An 18,846-nucleotide genomic window follows, 5' to 3' on the forward strand; every position below is an offset into this window, starting at 1 on the left:
CACAGCAGCCGTTTATTTAATATTTAACATACAAAATGGTATAACAATAAACCCTGGAAGTGGATGATCCTCGAAGCCCGAAAAAACTGTATTAAATGTTTTTGCCAACCGTCCCACCTATTTTGGCCTTATATCCGCCTTACCCCCAGCCGCTATGCACCAGCTCGGAGGCAAACTCCACCCGCCAGGCCAAAACCGCACACCTGCTTGTGGGTCCCCTAATAATCCCCTCCACGGGATTATAGATACCACTTTTCCGATTTCAAATCACCCCGGGGAGTCCAGGACCTATTGAGATCCCCCCCCCATCAAACCGCCATTTTCCACCTCCACCAACTTCGAGGACCACCACCCCCTGCCATGCTGCCGCGACATAATATTTTCAATATAAAATTGTACATAAGTATATACATAGTGTTAAGAAACCAAGCACTGACTTCGTACTAACCATCACTAATTCTAACTCTAAAACCGTAACTACAAAAAAGGGAGGGTGGGTGGGAGCTTCTCTTCTCTGGCTGGTGAGTACCCAAAATGGTTGCCCCCTTCACGTGGCCACTACCTTTTATAAGGTCCCTCCCCCTTGCCCTGTGTCCGAACCCTCCTTCCTTTCAAATTCAAAAAACTCCGTCCCTCCCCTCGGCTCCTGTTAACCCTATAACCCCCAACCTTCTTATGAGCTCCCTATTGTCCCACGTCACCCTGTCATGGTGGCCTCCCCTGAGGGCCGTAGGCCCAGTACGGCCTTTCTTGACAACGGGTATCCGTGACTCCTGCGAGCTGTAATAAAACCTTTTACCTTACCTTATGACACCCCCGGGATAACGGCTACCTCCCCCTTTCATGTGGCCCAAGAATACCCCCTATTAAAACACACGACAAATAGGTTGGATTAATTGGCCACAGCAGCCGTTTATTTAATATTTAACATACAAAATGGTATAACAATAAACCCTGGAAGTGGATGATCCTCGAAGCCCGAAAAAACTGTATTAAATGTTTTTGCCAACCGTCCCACCTATTTTGGCCTTATATCCGCCTTACCCCCAGCCGCTATGCACCAGCTCGGAGGCAAACTCCACCCGCCAGGCCAAAACCGCACACCTGCTTGTGGGTCCCCTAATAATCCCCTCCACGGGATTATAGATACCACTTTTCCGATTTCAAATCACCCCGGGGAGTCCAGGACCTATTGAGATCCCCCCCCCATCAAACCGCCATTTTCCACCTCCACCAACTTCGAGGACCACCACCCCCTGCCACAAACATAAATGCACTAACCCCTTAGCCATTTATGTCCCTCCACACCCTCAAAGCTGTTTCGATGCCCTCCTGGATCGCCAAACACCACATATCGGTACCCACTGCATTTAAGTGCACCCCATCCAACCTCCAATAACCTCCGGTGCCGGATTCTAGATTTATGTGCCGCACCACTACCGCTCCGTTCCTTGCCATAAACCGCGAAACAGCTTTGTTCACCTTGATTCTCGCCTTGTTTATCCCTTCTGGTGATCTGGCTCCCCGCCAAACTTTCCGCGGGACGATGTCCGACCAGACCGCCAAGACCCTTGGAAACATTGCCCACAACCTCAACATGTCGAACTTAATGTCTTTTATAAGTTCTCTGCACGGCCTCTTCCCCAAGTCATTGCCCCCCAGGTGAATAACTACAATTTGTGGAACCTGATCCCAACGCACGAAACGATGAAACTCGGGCAAAAATTGACTCCAAGTCATCCCCCTTTTTCCGATCCATCTTAGTGACGCGACGTCCCGTGAAAACCCCAATTGTCGGCCATCTGGACGAACCGCTGCCCGCTCCGCCGCCCAGAACACAAATGAGTGTCCCATAATCCACACCAGCAATTTTCCATGTTCTGTAAGAGAATAAACAATACACCGATCAAGACGAGAAAATTCTGCCGAACACATACCCCCACAAAATTAAACCAGATCCGGGCGAACATAAGACCGGAATCTTTCTGATTCCCACCGCCCAATTCTTTTTACCACTTCCTCCCCTAAACCTCTTCTGGCTGCTTCCGTTGCAGCCCCTGTCATGATCTCTGCAGGCAGAGATCATAGCAAGCCTATAGAGGGACAAGCTCTCGGAAGATGGAACTATACTGACCATGAACTAAGCCTGCCGCGCAACTAGAAATAGCCAGGTAGCATTTCCTATTTATCGCTAGATGCCCAGCTCTGGCCTAAGACCTAAATAGCTAGCAGAGGGAAATATAAGACCTGGCTCACCTCTAGAGAAATATTCCAAAGAAGACAGTAGCCCCCCACATATAATGACGGTGAGTTCAGATGAAACAACAAACGCAGCAGGAAAATAGTCTTAGCAAATTTGAGGTCCGCTTACTAGATAGCAGAAGACAGATAGTATACTTTCATGGTCAGCAGAAAAACACTAACAAAACACCATCCAGAGATTACCTTAAACTCTGGCATTAACTCATAACGCCAGAGTAGCAATCCCTGATCAACGAGAGCTTTCCAGACACAGTAACAAAACTTCAGCTGTGAACTGGAACAAATAGGCAAAACGAAACATGGACAAAAGTCCAACTTATCTAGTAGTTGTCTAGAAGCAGGAACAAGCACTGAGAGGCATCAGATAACATTGTTGACCGGCAAGAAACCACCAGAGAAATGAGCTTAAATAGCGACACCCACTACTGATGGAACCAGGTGAAACAGGAAAGAGGATGACAAGTCCAATTCCACAAGCGGCCACCGGGGGAGCCCAGAATCCAAATTCACAACAGTACCCCCCCCTCAAGGAGGGGGCACCGAACCCTCACCAGATCCACCAGGGCGACCAGGATGAGCCCTATGGAAGGCACGAACAAGATCAGAAGCATGAACATCAGATGCATTAACCCAAGAATTATCCTCCTGGCCGTAACCCTTCCAGTTGACCAGATACTGGAGTCTCCGTCTGGAAACACGAGAGTCCAAAATTTTCTCCACAACGTACTCCAACTCACCCTCAACCAACACCGGAGCAGGAGGCTCAACTGAAGGTACAACAGGTACCTCATACCTGCGCAATAACGACCGATGAAAAACGTTATGAATGGAAAAGGACGCAGGGAGGTCCAAACGGAAAGAAACAGGATTAAGAATCTCCAATATTCTATAAGGGCCGATGAACCGAGGTTTAAACTTAGGAGAAGAGACCCTCATAGGGACAAAACGAGAAGACAACCACACCAAATCTCCAACACAAAGCCGAGAACCAACACGACGATGACGGTTGGCAAAACGCTGAGTCTTCTCCTGGGACAACTTCAAATTGTCCATAACCTGCCCCCAGATGTGATGCAATCTCTCCACCACCGCATCCACTCCAGGACAATCCGAGGATTCCACCTGACCGGAGGAAAATCGAGGGTGAAACCCCGAATTACAGAAAAACGGGGACACCAAGGTGGAAGAGCTGGCCCGATTATTGAGGGCGAACTCTGCCAATGGCAAAAAAGCAACCCAATCATCCTGGTCAGCAGAGACAAAACACCTCAGATATGTCTCCAGGGTCTGATTAGTCCGCTCGGTCTGGCCATTAGTCTGAGGGTGAAAAGCAGATGAAAAAGACAAATCTATGCCCATCCTAGCACAGAATGCCCGCCAAAATCTAGACACAAATTGGGTACCTCTGTCAGAAACAATATTCTCAGGAATACCGTGCAATCGGACAACATTCTGAAAAAACAGAGGAACCAACTCAGAAGAAGAAGGCAACTTGGGCAGAGGAACCAAATGGACCATTTTAGAGAAACGGTCACAGACCACCCAGATGACAGACATCTTCTGGGAAACAGGCAGATCTGAAATAAAATCCATCGAGATGTGTGTCCAAGGCCTCTTAGGAATAGGCAAGGGCAACAGCAGTCCGCTAGCCCGAGAACTACAAGACTTGGCCCGAGCACAAACGTCACATGACTGCACAAAGACTCGCACATCTCGTGACAGGGAAGGCCACCAGAAGGATCTTGCCACCAAATCCCTGGTACCAAAAATTCCGGGATGACCTGCCAATGCAGAAGAATGTACCTCAGAGATGACTCTGCTGGTCCAATCATCCGGAACAAACAGTCTATCAGGCGGACAACGATCCGGTCTATCCGCCTGAAACTCTTGCAAGGACCGCCGCAGATCAGGAGAAACGGCCGACAAAATTACTCCCTCCCTAAGGATACCTGTGGGTTCAGAATTACCAGGAGAGTCCGGGTCAAAACTCCTAGAAAGGGCATCTGCCTTAACATTCTTAGAACCCGGTAGGTATGACACCACAAAATTAAAGCGAGAAAAAAATAAAGACCAGCGCGCCTGTCTAGGATTCAGGCGTCTGGCAGTCTCAAGATAAATCAAATTTTTGTGGTCAGTCAATACCACCACCTGATGCCTAGCCCCCTCGAGCCAATGGCGCCACTCCTCAAACGCCCACTTCATGGCCAAAAGCTCCCGATTCCCAACATCATAATTCCGCTCTGCGGGCGAAAATTTGCGAGAAAAGAAGGCACAAGGCCTAATGACGGAGCAGTCGGAACCTTTCTGCGACAACACTGCCCCAGCTCCGATCTCCGAAGCGTCAACCTCAACCTGAAAAGGCAGATTCACATCAGGCTGACGCAACACAGGGGCAGAGGCAAAACGGCGCTTAAGCTCCTGAAAGGCCTCCACAGCATGAGGGGACCAATTAGCAACATCAGCGCCTTGTCTGGTCAAATCAGTCAGTGGTTTAACGACATCCGAAAAACCAGCAATAAATCGGCGGTAAAAGTTGGCAAAGCCCAAAAATCTCTGAAGACCCTTAAGAGAGGAGGGCTGAGTCCAGTCACAAATAGCTTGCACCTTGACGGGATCCATCTCAATGGAAGAGGGAGAAAAAATATACCCCAAAAAGGAAATTTTCTGGACCCCAAAAACGCACTTAGACCCCTTCACACATAAAGAATTAGACCGCAGAACCTGAAAAACTCTCCTGACCTGCTGGACATGAGAGTCCCAGTCATCAGAAAAAATCAGAATATCATCCAGATATATTATCATAAATTTATCCAGAAAATCGCGGAAAATATCATGCATAAAAGACTGGAAAACTGAAGGGGCATTAGAAAGACCAAAAGGCATGACCAAATACTCAAAGTGGCCCTCGGGCGTATTAAATGCGGTCTTCCACTCATCCCCCTGCCTGATCCGCACCAAATTATACGCCCCACGAAGATCAATTTTAGAGAACCACTTAGCACCCTCTATACGAGCAAACAAATCAGTAAGCAATGGCAATGGGTATTGATACTTAACAGTGATCTTATTCAGAAGCCGATAATCAATACATGGTCTCAAAGAGCCGTCTTTTTTTGAGACAAAGAAAAACCCAGCTCCCAAGGGAGAAGAAGATGGACGAATATGTCCCTTTTCCAAAGACTCCTTTATATATTCCCGCATAGCAGCATGTTCCGGCACAGACAGATTAAACAAACGACCCTTTGGATATTTACAACCCGGTATCAAATCTATGGCACAATCGCACTCACGGTGCGGAGGTAACGACCCAAGCTTGGGTTCGTCAAAGACGTCTTGATAATCAGAGAGGAACTCAGGGACTTCAGAGGGAATGGACGACGAAATAGAAACCAAAGGTAAGTCCCCATGAATACCCTTACATCCCCAGCTCAACACAGACATTGCTCTCCAGTCCAAGACTGGGTTGTGAGACTGCAACCATGGCAATCCCAGTACCAAATCGTCATGTAAATTATACAGCACCAGGAAACGAATAATCTCCTGGTGATCCGGATTGATACGCATGGTTACTTGTGTCCAGTATTGTGGTTTATTATTAGCCAATGGGGTGGAGTCAATCCCCTTCAGAGGAATAAGAGTCTCCAAAGGCTCTAAATCAAAACCACAACGATTGGCAAAGGACCAATCCATAAGACTCAGAGCGGCGCCAGAGTCAACATAGGCGTCCGTGGCAATGGATGACAAAGAGCAAATCAGGGTTACAGACAAAATAAACTTAGACTGAATGGTGCCAATGGAAACAGACTTATCAAGCTTCTTTGTACGCCTAGAGCATGCTGATATAACATGAGTAGAATCCCCACAATAGAAACACAATCCATTCTTCCGTCTAAAATTCTGTCGCTCGCTCCTGGACAGAATTCTATCACACTGCATACTTTCTGGCGTCTTTTCCATAGACACCGCCAGATGGTGCACCGGTTTGCGCTCCCGCAGACGCCTATCAATCTGAATAGCCATTGTCATGGACTCATTCAGACCTGCAGGCACAGGGAACCCCACCATAACATCCTTAACGGCATCAGAGAGACCTTCTCTGAAAGTTGCCGCCAAGGCGCACTCATTCCACTGAGTAAGCACAGACCATTTACGGAATCTTTGGCAGAAAACTTCAGCTTCGTCTTGCCCCTGAGATAATGCCATCAAAGTTTTTTCTGCCTGAAGTTCCAAATGAGGTTCCTCATAAAGCAAGCCCAAGGCCAGAAAAAACGCATCCACATCGCGTAACGCAGGATCCCCTGCTGGCAATGAGAAGGCCCAATCTTGAGGGTCACCCCTGAGCAAGGAAATCACAATCCTAACCTGCTGAGCAGGGTCTCCAGCTGAACGAGACTTCAGGGACAAATAAAGCTTACAATTATTTCGGAAATTCTGGAAGCTAGCTCTATTCCCTGTGAAGAACTCCGGCAAAGGAATTCTCGGGTCAGATACCGGAGCATGTACCACAAAATCTTGTAAATTTTGTACTTTCGTGATGAGATTATTCAAACCCGCAGTTACACTCTGGAGATCCATTATTGTCAGGTGCACACAGAGCCATACAGAGATTAGGAGGAGAGAGAGAAAAAAGACTGCAGCAAGGCAGACTGGAGGGAAAAAAAAAAAAAAAAAAAATTTCCAGCAGACTTCTTATAACTCTCCTTTCTCAACCTGGGTCTTTAACACTTTATTGGCCGGTCAAACTGTCATGATCTCTGCAGGCAGAGATCATAGCAAGCCTATAGAGGGACAAGCTCTCGGAAGATGGAACTATACTGACCATGAACTAAGCCTGCCGCGCAACTAGAAATAGCCAGGTAGCATTTCCTATTTATCGCTAGATGCCCAGCTCTGGCCTAAGACCTAAATAGCTAGCAGAGGGAAATATAAGACCTGGCTCACCTCTAGAGAAATATTCCAAAGAAGACAGTAGCCCCCCACATATAATGACGGTGAGTTCAGATGAAACAACAAACGCAGCAGGAAAATAGTCTTAGCAAATTTGAGGTCCGCTTACTAGATAGCAGAAGACAGATAGTATACTTTCATGGTCAGCAGAAAAACACTAACAAAACACCATCCAGAGATTACCTTAAACTCTGGCATTAACTCATAACGCCAGAGTAGCAATCCCTGATCAACGAGAGCTTTCCAGACACAGTAACAAAACTTCAGCTGTGAACTGGAACAAATAGGCAAAACGAAACATGGACAAAAGTCCAACTTATCTAGTAGTTGTCTAGAAGCAGGAACAAGCACTGAGAGGCATCAGATAACATTGTTGACCGGCAAGAAACCACCAGAGAAATGAGCTTAAATAGCGACACCCACTACTGATGGAACCAGGTGAAACAGGAAAGAGGATGACAAGTCCAATTCCACAAGCGGCCACCGGGGGAGCCCAGAATCCAAATTCACAACAAGCCCCTATCCGAAATGAGTGGCCACTGTATTTACTGGGCGAAATTCCCCCGGACATTAAACACTTCCGAAACACAGAAACAAATTGGAAGCGTGACAAGAAAGAACCATCTGCATGAACCAACAGTGGGTCGGATAATACATCCCCCCTACTCATCAATTTATCCACGCAGGTTACCGGGCACAATGAACAATTTGGAACCTGAAATAACACCAGTTTGCAACCCTTTCCAAACACGTCCGTTTTTGATGACCTAATAAACACCACCACCTTGTCAAACGTAACATCAACGTCCTCTCTCCGCAAACCCCCTCCTTTATATCTGGAGGGGCTGACCAGCTCCCCCAAACGAAAAGCTCCGAAAAACGCCAATGAAAACGCCGCTTGAAATAAAGTCACCTCCCAATCCGAAAAACAAACAACCCGTAATTGCCTACCAATTGTTAACAACACCTCAAATGAGACCGGGCGTCTGCAGTCGAACGACTTTTGCCCTTTTTTCAAACCCTTTACCACTTGCATCACCATAAAAGACTTCGTCTCATCCTGTAAACCTCTAGCCTTAAAACCGAACGCTAATCCGGCTAGAAACTTACTCACTTTAGACACCGACCAACCCGACTCCCACACATGACCTACTAGCAACAACAATCTACCCTCGTCGTCTATGCCGGACCCGTAAGACCCCTTCCAATCTTCCCATGTCCTCCAGGCCTGCTCATACTGCAGCCAAGACCTGTCTGATAGTGAACTAGCAAATAGATTCCTCACGGCCCTAAAGGCAGGTTCCACAGCTCCACTGGACACTCCCGGCACGCTGAGTCGAAGTAAGGCCTCGGCCCCTGAAATTGATCCCACTGTGAATGGAAAAGGACATCATCAGCATTAGTAGGCCCGGTTGACTTACAATCCGCTACAATCCACAAATTAAACCTTAGGCCCAAGAAGACCAGGTGCTGCAGTACCCTAACCACTTCTGAAGACGCCGCAGATAACGTATTGATGGTTTCCACGACATTCATATGCTCGCAAGAAAAACAGATCTTTTTATTCCTCACTGCCTCGCCCCAGACCGACAACGCCACCACTCGAGGAAATAACTGTAGTAGCACCCGATTTTGTAACAAACCGTGTTCACGCCAATTAAGTGGCCACTCCGCCACCACTGTCTGGCCGTGATAACGCAGATTGAAACCGCGCTTTTCAATTACAGTAATGAAAAGGCCTAGATCAACCGCATTCTCAATTGACTGAATCCAAATGGATTTGCCATTGTATTCCTCTAAGAAAAGAGCCCACACCTTCAAATCCTGTTTTAACTCCTTAGTCAATCTGATGAAATGCAGTGGAGACTTTACTCCCGCCGTCGCTAAGGATAAACGCCGACAAAATGCGCGGCCCATTGGCATAATTCTGCAAGCAAAGTTCAGCTTGCCCAACAAAGATTGCAAATCGTGTAACGTTATCTTACGCCGTGTGATTGCCTTTCCAACTTCCTCCCGAAAAGCAACCAACTTATCATCAGGCAATCTACATTCCATAGCCACGGAATCAATCTCTATGCCTAGGAAACTTAGTGACGTCACTGGCCCGACAGTTTTTTCAGCTGCCAATGGAACACCGAAACCTTTCGCTACTCTCTCCATCGTGTGCAATAGAATCGAACAAGCCGCAGACTGTGGCGGGCCTACAAACAAGAAATCATCGAGGTAATGTAGACAAGAATTTAAACCGGATACATCCTTAACAACCCATTCCAGGAATGTACTAAACGTTTCAAAATAGGCGCATGATAGTGAACAGCCCATGGGAAGACAACGATCAATGAAAAAACCTCCGTCCCAAAAACAACCTAGCAGGTGCATACTCTCAGGGTGCACTGGTAACAGGCGAAACGCTGCCTCGATATCTGTTTTCGCCATCAAAGCTCCCCTACCAAACAGCCGTATTAAATTCATTGCTACATCAAAAGACGTGTAAGAAACCGCACACAGTTGAGGATCAATGCCGTCGTTCACTGACAGACCCTTTGGGAAGGATAAATGATGAATAAGCCTAAATTTATTGGGCTCTTTTTTTGGAACCACTCCCAGCGGTGACACTCTCAAATTACTAATCGGGGCTGTTGGAAAAGGTCCGGCCATCCTACCCAGATCAATCTCCTTTTGTAATTTTTCAGACACAACGCTAGGAAATTGCAAAGCCGATTTTAAATTCTTTCTTGACAGACAAACATCCTGCTCAACAAACGGAATTTTAAAACCATAACAAAAACCTTCCCTTAAAAGTGACGCTGCTGATACATCGGGGTATCTATTTAGATACGCTTCCATCGCGTCCAGCCGCACTGGTGTCTCCCCTTTTTTCAACACCATCTCCCCCTCTTGTTTTTCCCCCCCTGAAACACCTAGCCGCCCCATGTGTGCCCCCACAACTTGAGCATTCATGTTTGAACTTACACTTGCTCCCAAACCTACATGCCCCCTCATTAAAGGAGAAACACAGTCCCTTCTGCATTGCGACCGAGTGTCCTGACTGTCCTGAACTCCCGGCGCCCCCTTGAAATGGCTGAGAACCCTGATTCGCTCTAACCGGTGCTGTAAGTCTCATCCATAACGCTATATCCTTATGTTCCCAACGCATGCTCGGTCGTACCGCTTTACGCTGCCTGAACTGCTCGTCGTACCTTAACCATCCGACACCTCCATACACCCTGTAAGCCTCTCCAATTGCGTCCATATAACAAAAAAGACCCGAACAATTCTCAGGCGCCTTCTCGCCAATCACACTCGCCAATATAGCAAACGCCTGCAGCCAATTAGCAAATGTACGAGGGATCAGACGGTACCTCCTCCTCTCCTCGTCCTCTTTTTTGGAGTCATCTCTCCTTAACCTATCCAGATTAAATCTTTCCAATGGCAATAACGAAAAAATATCAACAAAATCCCCCTTCCAGATCTTTTCTTTTACCTCTACCTTCAAATGTGACCCCAGCGGCCCCTCAAAACAAACATATACCTCGGTCCTAGCGGAATCATCCAAACGCACCGACTCCTCATTTTCTTTATCTTTGTCAGCCCCTTCACTGCGGTCTCCCGCGTCGCCTGACCCTGACCCCCTTTCTGCTTCACTGCTGCCCCCCCCAGACGCAGCTAGAATCGCAGCACTTTGTCCCCCACACTGTGCCACAACGTCGGACCTTGATGACCCCCCTATCCCCGCTGGCCCTTCCGCGTTTCCTAGCCACGCCAACGCAGGTGACCCCCCACCTAAAGGGCCCCCATACCACAATCTAGCTAAATCCCTAAGGCCATGTAATATCAATCCCATCCCCCCGCTAGCCCCCCCCATAAATGACTCCCGTTCCCTGCTATCACCGGGAGCTACAAAGGGGTTAAAATTGGTAAAGTGCTGGCTCTCACCTGGCTGCCTGGGCGCTGTGAACCCAGCAGCCGAAGATCCTGAGTCCTGTTGCAGGCGTGCCAATCCCGGGTTGGTTCTGTCCGCTGGTGGCTCCGCAGCTCCCGGGTCAACCTGCCTCACCGGCTGCCCACCGCCAGAAGCAGGCGAACCGGCAAGAATCGCAGGGCCCCTCGGAGCTGCCGCCGTGATCTGTGAAGCGCCGCCATCCTGGGGAGGTCCCCACAGCGCGCCGCCATCTTGGAGAAGTCCCGGGTGCTGGTGCGCAGGCGCCGGGTCCCAGAAGCCGGCGCCATCTTGCCGGAGACCTTCTCCACGAGGCACCGCACTTCCTGAAGCGGTGCCATCTTGGATGAAGTCCTGGGCGAGCTGCGACGCTGCAGCGCTGCCGACCGAGGCAGCCGAATGCCGCCCGCTGTTCACCGAAGCCGCCCCCACCGTTCCCCGGGCTGAGGGTCTCCCGCACACCGCTCCATCAGGTGTGCCCGCAGACAGGCCGGCCGACTGCCGGCCGCTAGCACGTCGCCGCACAGGGGCCCGCCCCCTGGTTCCTCTCGATCCTCCACGCCGAGCGGGGCCTGCAGGGACGCTGACACCCGCCGCTCCTGGTCCCGGATCCCGTCGTGTCTGTGCTGCGGGGGGGGGGGAACCCGGCCCCTGTTGAAGGTCCCGCCTGGCAGTTGGATTCCCCCCAGCCTGAAGGCGGGGAGCAGGGGGGATGCGTCCACCGGCCCTGGCTGGAGGGTCCCTGGAGGGGCTCCGAATTCGGCGCCGGACCCGGGGGGTAGCCTCAGGACTAAAGCGCGCCGGAGGATGGGACCTCCGCGGCCGGGGTCCTGCTGGAGGGGCGATGGAGGCTCCGGCTACTGACCCCTGAAGCAGGCTGTTAACCGAAGCCTGTAACCAGTCCGTCCCTTGGGTGGCTGCTTCCCTCCGGAGCTGCTGCAATAAGGCCTCTACATCCATCGCCTGGGTACTGTGGAGCTTCTCTTCTCTGGCTGGTGAGTACCCAAAATGGTTGCCCCCTTCACGTGGCCACTACCTTTTATAAGGTCCCTCCCCCTTGCCCTGTGTCCGAACCCTCCTTCCTTTCAAATTCAAAAAACTCCGTCCCTCCCCTCGGCTCCTGTTAACCCTATAACCCCCAACCTTCTTATGAGCTCCCTATTGTCCCACGTCACCCTGTCATGGTGGCCTCCCCTGAGGGCCGTAGGCCCAGTACGGCCTTTCTGGACTGCCCTGTATTTAGTTCCATCCTTCTTCCCATAAATTCTGTCCAGCTTCCCTGTGCCTGCTATAAAAAAAACATTCCCATAACATGATGCTGCAACCACCATGTTTGACAGTGGGGGTGGAGTTTTCAGGGTAATGAGCAGTGTTAGTTTTGTGCAACACATAGCGTTTTGCATTTAGCCCAAAAAGTTCTACTTTGGTCTCAACTGACCAAAGCATCTTCCTCCACATGCCATTTAGGGGGCACAGCATGTGGAAGATGGTGCTCTAGTCAGATGAGACCAAAGTTAAACATTTGGGGCTAAATGCAGAGTGCATTGTGTGGCGGAAGACTAGCACTACACATAACCCAGAAAACACCATCCCCACCATCAAACGTGGTGGCAGCAATATGCTGTGGGGATGCTTTTCTTCTGCAGAAACAGGGTAGCTGATCAGAGTTAATGGGAAGATGGATGGAGCTAAATATAGAAAAATCTTTAAAGAATACCTGCAAGAGGCTTCAAAAGACTTGAGACTGGGGAGTAGGTTTACCTTTTAGAAGGATAATGACCCTAAACATACGGCCAGAGTTACAATGAAATGGTATACATCAAAGCATATTAGTGTGTGTGTGAATGGCCTAGTCACAGTTCAAACATAAATCCCATTGAGAATCTGCGGCAAGACATGAAAATCGCTGTACACAGATGTCTCCATCCAATCTCACTGAGCAAGAGCAAAAATTTCAGCCTCTAGATGTGCAAAGCTGGTAGAAACATACCCCCAAAAACTTGCAGCAGTTGTAAGGAGGTTGCTTTCCCTGCTCCTTACCTGGAACCACTTAGTCAGACAGCTGAGTTGTCGGGGGGAAGACTTTCTGCCCTGGACAGAAGGGACCATGTGATGGCTGGGGGTAGAGAGGAAGAGAGAGGGGTGTGGTCAGAAAAGTGCGGGAGAGCAGAGCGCGCCAGACAGAGGGGACAGCGTGCCAGAGAGAAAGCAGGCTGCAGCGCTGCACTCCCCATGACAGAGTGCTCCCCGTGAGGGCACTAAGGCTGGAGTGAGAGTGGGGACTTGGAAGCCTCCATAATCAGAGATGACGTATCCCCTTACAGTGTCCTGAGCGAGCAGCCCCGGTGACTGCACTGACAAGCCAGGACCCCTGCGTGTGACTAATGAAACTGCTCAGTGTGTGTGTATTCTTGCTGCAGAGAGAGACTGTCAGCTTAATATACAGAGACTCACAGCAGAGTGGCTGTGTGACTTCCTGCTTGCAGCTTCACTGGGAGAAAAGTCTTAACCCCGGACTTTCCAGTTCCCAGGAAACAGAGAAGAGACTTCGATCCCCTGGTCCCCGCAGTATCAGTACAGAGACTGTGATTCTTGGTGAGAGACATAGCAGTGCGGAGCCCCTGATTCCTGGCTGTGCTGTAAAAGCTAAAGACTGCATCTTGTGAGTACATGAAAGAGGACTCTGCTGGTGACTGTACCCATGCTGGAATTAGGACCCTCCAGTCAGGACCTCCCTGGACTGATAAGTTACAAGAACACTCGTTAACCCTTTTGTTTTCGCTTAACTGTTTACTGTTTGATTTACCTCTATTAACCCCCTGTTTACTCCCTGCGAGGAGAATCTTACTCCTGTTAATAAATTCTCCTCAACAGTTGGTCTGTCTGTTCCGTAGTGACATACTCAACCCTGCACTCTATTACACAGTGATTACAGTGATCTATCTGTGGCCCTTGAAAGTATTGAATCAGGGAGCCTGAATACAAATGCACGTCACTATTTTCAGATTTATACTTTTAAAATATTTAGAAAACCACGCATCATTTCCTTTAGGCCATGTTCACACTTTGCGGGTTTTACCGCGGATCCGCAGCGTTTCTGCAGCTGCGGGTCTGCAGCAGTTTCCATTGCGTTTACATTTACATGTAAACCCTATGGAAACCGCAATCCGCTGTGCACATGCTGCGGGAAAACATTCCGCAGCATGTCACTTCTTTGTGCAGAATCGCTGCGATTCTGCACACATTGGAATGCATTGATCCGCTAACTTCCCGCATGGGGCTGTGCCCACGATGCGGGAAGTAAGCGGATCATGTGCAGATGGTACCCGGGGTGGAGGAGAGGAGACTCTCCTCCAGGCCCTGGGAACCATATTTGTGTAAAAAAATAAAATAAAATAAAAAAATAATGATATACTCACCTCTCAGCGCTGCACGCGGCCGTCCGGTCTCAGTTGCTGTGCGAGCAGGGCCTGCGGTGACGTCGCGGTCACATGACCGTGACGTCACTAAGGTCCTTCTCGCACAGCATCTTTGGAACCAGACCGCCACGTGCAGCGCCAAGGAAATCGGGACGTCAGAGGGTGAGTATAACCCATTTTTAAATTATTTTCAGCATTACTATTGATGCTGCATATTGCTGCATATGCAGTATCAATAGTATAGGAGTAAACCCGCAGCGGAAACCGCAAAACAAACTGCGATAAATCTGCAGGGATAACCGCAGCAGTTTTGCCCTGCAGATTTATCAAATCCGCTGCGGGAGAACCCGCAGAGGACCCGACCTACGTGTGCACATAGCCTTACACTTAACCAATGCTTCCTACTTTGTGTTGCTATATCACATAAAATCTTAATAAAACACATTTAAGTTTGTGGGTGTAACATGAAAAAATGTAGAAATGTAGAAAAGTTTTTGAGGTACTGTAATCAATTAAATTAAAATGAAATGCCTTTACCTTTATATAAGTCGCACATTTGCCAGAAAAGATGCAAAAGTATTATATTTTATGAGAACTTCACATTTATTGTCTCAGAGCAGTGTTTTCCCTAGAAAAGTACTATACTGATGGGTAATGAACAGCTCAGGCACGGTGACATAATCACACCTGCTGCAACCATATGTTATCCAAGGACAAGATACTGCACACTCCTGAAAGGTGCAAAGCCAACCATGGCCCATTGTATTGAAGGACCAGGTCTTAGGGGCTTTCACCATTAACTCCTGTAACTCCCCGTGCTGCTGCTTTCACATGTATGTTTATCAGCATGAAGCCGCTCATTATACTCAGCCATTAGGCGACTGCATTGCTGGCTATGGTATTGCCATAGTGCATCCACACTTGTTGTTTTAATGCACATCTTGATTAATTTTTGTTTTATCTAAATTCATGTTGTATGATAGTTTCTTACCTTACTAAAGAAATACTGCGTGGTCACGGCAAACACTAAAAATCCACAGCTTGTTTTTTTTAATTCTTTCCGGACAAATAAGAGTTCCTTAGCTTGCTCCTCACACTTCTCTTTTAACCTCTGAACTGTCTGACGATCTTGGTCTCGGGTCTGTACTTCTGTCTTGGCGGCATAACCATTCTTTGCAATTGTTGGTTTTAGTTTGGGATGTCCTGAAATGTAAAATAGGAAACAAAATAATTATTAAATATCAATTTTATGTACCTTAAAGGCAATCTGTCAGTAGGATCAACCCTCCTAAGCCATCTATATGAGCATGAAGGTCATAGCAAGCTGAATAACATGATACCTTGATATCTGAGATCTGATTTCTTACTCCTGAGAAATCTACTTTTTTTTAATATATAATTGAGCTGTTAAGATCTATGGCCCAGACATAGATCTCCCTAAGAATCTTCTGCCTCCAGAGTGTGAGACACGTAGATCAGGAGACTGTAAGTCATTTCATGCCTCACAGGCATGTGACGCCCCAGGGTCCTGGTTGTCACAGTGACATTGCTTTCCTCACGGGGAGTTTGATGTCACACTTGGAGGCAAGGAAGGATATCTTTCACCAGGTAAACACAAATATGCAACATGTTCACACTCCAGGCCAGAAAGGGGGAGCTCTGATCCAGCTTGTGGGTGGCTCCACTATATATATATTCTGTTCTGGAGGGAAAGTCAGTCAGAGAGTCAGTTCCTGTCAGAGAGACAGAGGGGAAGGAAGCAGAGGGGCCATGCAGCCAAAAGAAGGTGCTGCAGCTCCAGGATTGAGAGAAAACAGAAGGAAGAACAGATTTGTAGTGAGCGTGCAGGAGAGCGAAGCACAGGCAAGTGACACCTGGGGAGGGCAGCTGCGATTGAGCTACCTTCCCTGCAAAGCGCAGATACCGATAGCTGAAAGACCGAGGTTGTGTTGGACTCTAAGTGGCACAGCAGAAACCGGCAGGACAGCTGGTCTACATGTAACCTGTCTGCCCTATCACCCAGGAGGCACTGTGACACATACAGCCCGGGTCGTGATAGAGACTCTATAAAAAGGTTCAAGCCACCTGTCATACAGGTTTGTGTCCCACCTTTATGGAGGACAGAGAGAACTGTGAGGACCTTGCTAGAAGCCATAGGCAGTAAGGGATTACTACACCAAAGCGCTGGTAGGAAGGCTTCCATCTCCACCTGGTAAAGGGGACTCTCAACTTGCTTCCAAGCCGGCCGGACCCTACCTGTACCTGTGATCTGGTACCCTGGACTGTGGCTGCCTGAGACCTTCAGTAAACCAGGTAAAGAGACTTCAAACCTGTGTCCTCTGTTCTTCACTGCACCACTCACCATTCTCCATCTACACACCGGGAGCCCTGGGGACCTACTTCACCTGTGGGAAGTTGTTCCATCTTAGCTGCCATACCATCACCCCAGAGGACCCCTTTAAGCAGCATCGGTCCCTACTGACCGAATACCACAGGTGGCATCACGAACACAAACTTTATTCCAATGCCCTTTAAAGACTGTCTCTTTAACATGGATGCCCAGGGCTACGGACCGGATCGCCGCCACCGTGACATCCCCCTTTGAGCCGACCAGACCCGGTGCCGAGTGCCCCATGGCCCTGGCGGGCGTTCCAGTAACGCCCCCTGTCATTTACAATAATCTCTGGAGGCAGGGATCTATGTCTGGCCCATAGATCTTAACAGCTCATTTACATATTAAGAAAAACATGAATTTCTCTGGAATAAGACATGTGATCCAAGATATCAAGGTATCATTTTATTCAACTTTCTAAATGCCTCTATAGACGGCTTAGGAGGGTTGAGCCTACTGACAGATACCCTTTAATAAGAAGGGTAGAAATAATTTAACACACAGACATTATACAAAAATTGGAACTAGGAAACAGGACCGAGAATTAAACTGCTGCTAGGAAGCTTTTAGAACCACGCCAATCACCATTTTTGAACACCCCTCTTCCACCTCATATGAACTCAGCCTATAAAAACAGCTTGTGCAATTCATGCTAGAAGGACATGGTTATTAAAGTATTGGGAAGGTGAGCAACCAAATGTCAGGAGATCACCCCGTCTGTTCTGGCAGTCTCTGTGGGCCCCGTAAATCCTCCGATTGATCATGAAATCAATTGCATGTTAAGAGAAGGAAGTTGCTGCTTTGTTTTTAAGGCGTTAGGCCTTGTCATTTTTCACTTGTTTTGCCTAGTAGTTGTCTTCACAAGTTGTGCTTCTTCCAACAGATCTGTAACCGGCACTGTGGGATGGAGGAGCTTGTAACCTATTATGGTGCAGTGATGGAGAAGGTGTCAAGTGACCACAGTGCCCAAAATGTTCGCTACCTGCACAGGAGCAGACATATACAAGTTATTACTTGTGAGCCCCATGAACAGGATAAAATGGGGTAATTAACGCTGTTGAAAGGGCTACTGCACAGCGCCTGTTGTGATACCATGAAAACTCAACTGAAAATCAGGTAGTCAGACCTGCAGGAAATGAAATAGGCCGGTCAGTATTGCCGCTGCCAACAAGCTCCTATAGACAGCAGCACCCCGAAGGCAGATTATAAAGCACTGCCCAGGCCTGTGGTGCTGAATTCAGAGACGGCAATCACTCGCCTCAGCCTCTCCGTGACAACTGATAAAATATCTTCACACTCAACAGCATAGAATACACAGTAGCAGAAAATATAGTTTTCAGTTAATTTTGGCACAATCGTGGATTAAAACAAATTGGAATTTCTCATATTACCATTGGAACTATATTAATGATATAGGAGGGCAGCTATGGGAACTACAAGGTAGCGAAGCTTTACTGTCCACCTATTTGACCCAAGTCCCGATTCTGCCTACAGGAATTCTGTGAGATCTATACATGAGTACATATATTGTGCCTGACCACTCTGTAAACAATAAAGTGTCGCTACCTTGTGTTCATCATAGGGGGTCACAAAGATCAAACTCCCACTGATCAAACATTGACAAACTATCCTGCGCTTTTGTTGGGGTGGTCAGGATGGCGTTACATTCCTCTGTCAACTCCTGTCATTTTATTGTGTGAAGACGTATTACATGGCACCGAATGTTACTGCCTTATGTGTGTTGTCCTCCTCTTAGGCTGCTGTTCCGGTTAGTTGGGTTGTCCCCATAGTGGGGAGGAGGATTGGGAAACTCTGGGTTAAGGTAAAATAGAAGGGGAATCATTTCCTGGTTTAGTCAGTCTGAGTTTGTGAAAGGTTCTGTGAAG

The 18,846-nt window shown here is 48.2% G+C and overlaps 1 protein-coding gene across 2 annotated transcripts in view; it reads right to left on the reverse strand.

Moving 5' to 3' along the window:
- The window catches only part of MTUS2 (microtubule associated scaffold protein 2), an 866,587-nt gene that overhangs the window by 178,203 nt on the left and 669,538 nt on the right, over positions 1-18,846 (reverse strand). For both annotated transcript variants that reach the window (XM_077298284.1, XM_077298285.1), the window contains one exon: positions 15,560-15,771. In XM_077298284.1, coding sequence (XP_077154399.1) covers positions 15,560-15,771 — 212 coding nt within the window. The remainder of the gene's footprint in view (positions 1-15,559; positions 15,772-18,846) is intronic.

This window comes from Ranitomeya variabilis, chromosome 3, assembly GCF_051348905.1.
Source record: "Ranitomeya variabilis isolate aRanVar5 chromosome 3, aRanVar5.hap1, whole genome shotgun sequence".
In the NCBI taxonomy this organism is placed as follows: Eukaryota; Metazoa; Chordata; class Amphibia; order Anura; family Dendrobatidae; genus Ranitomeya; species Ranitomeya variabilis.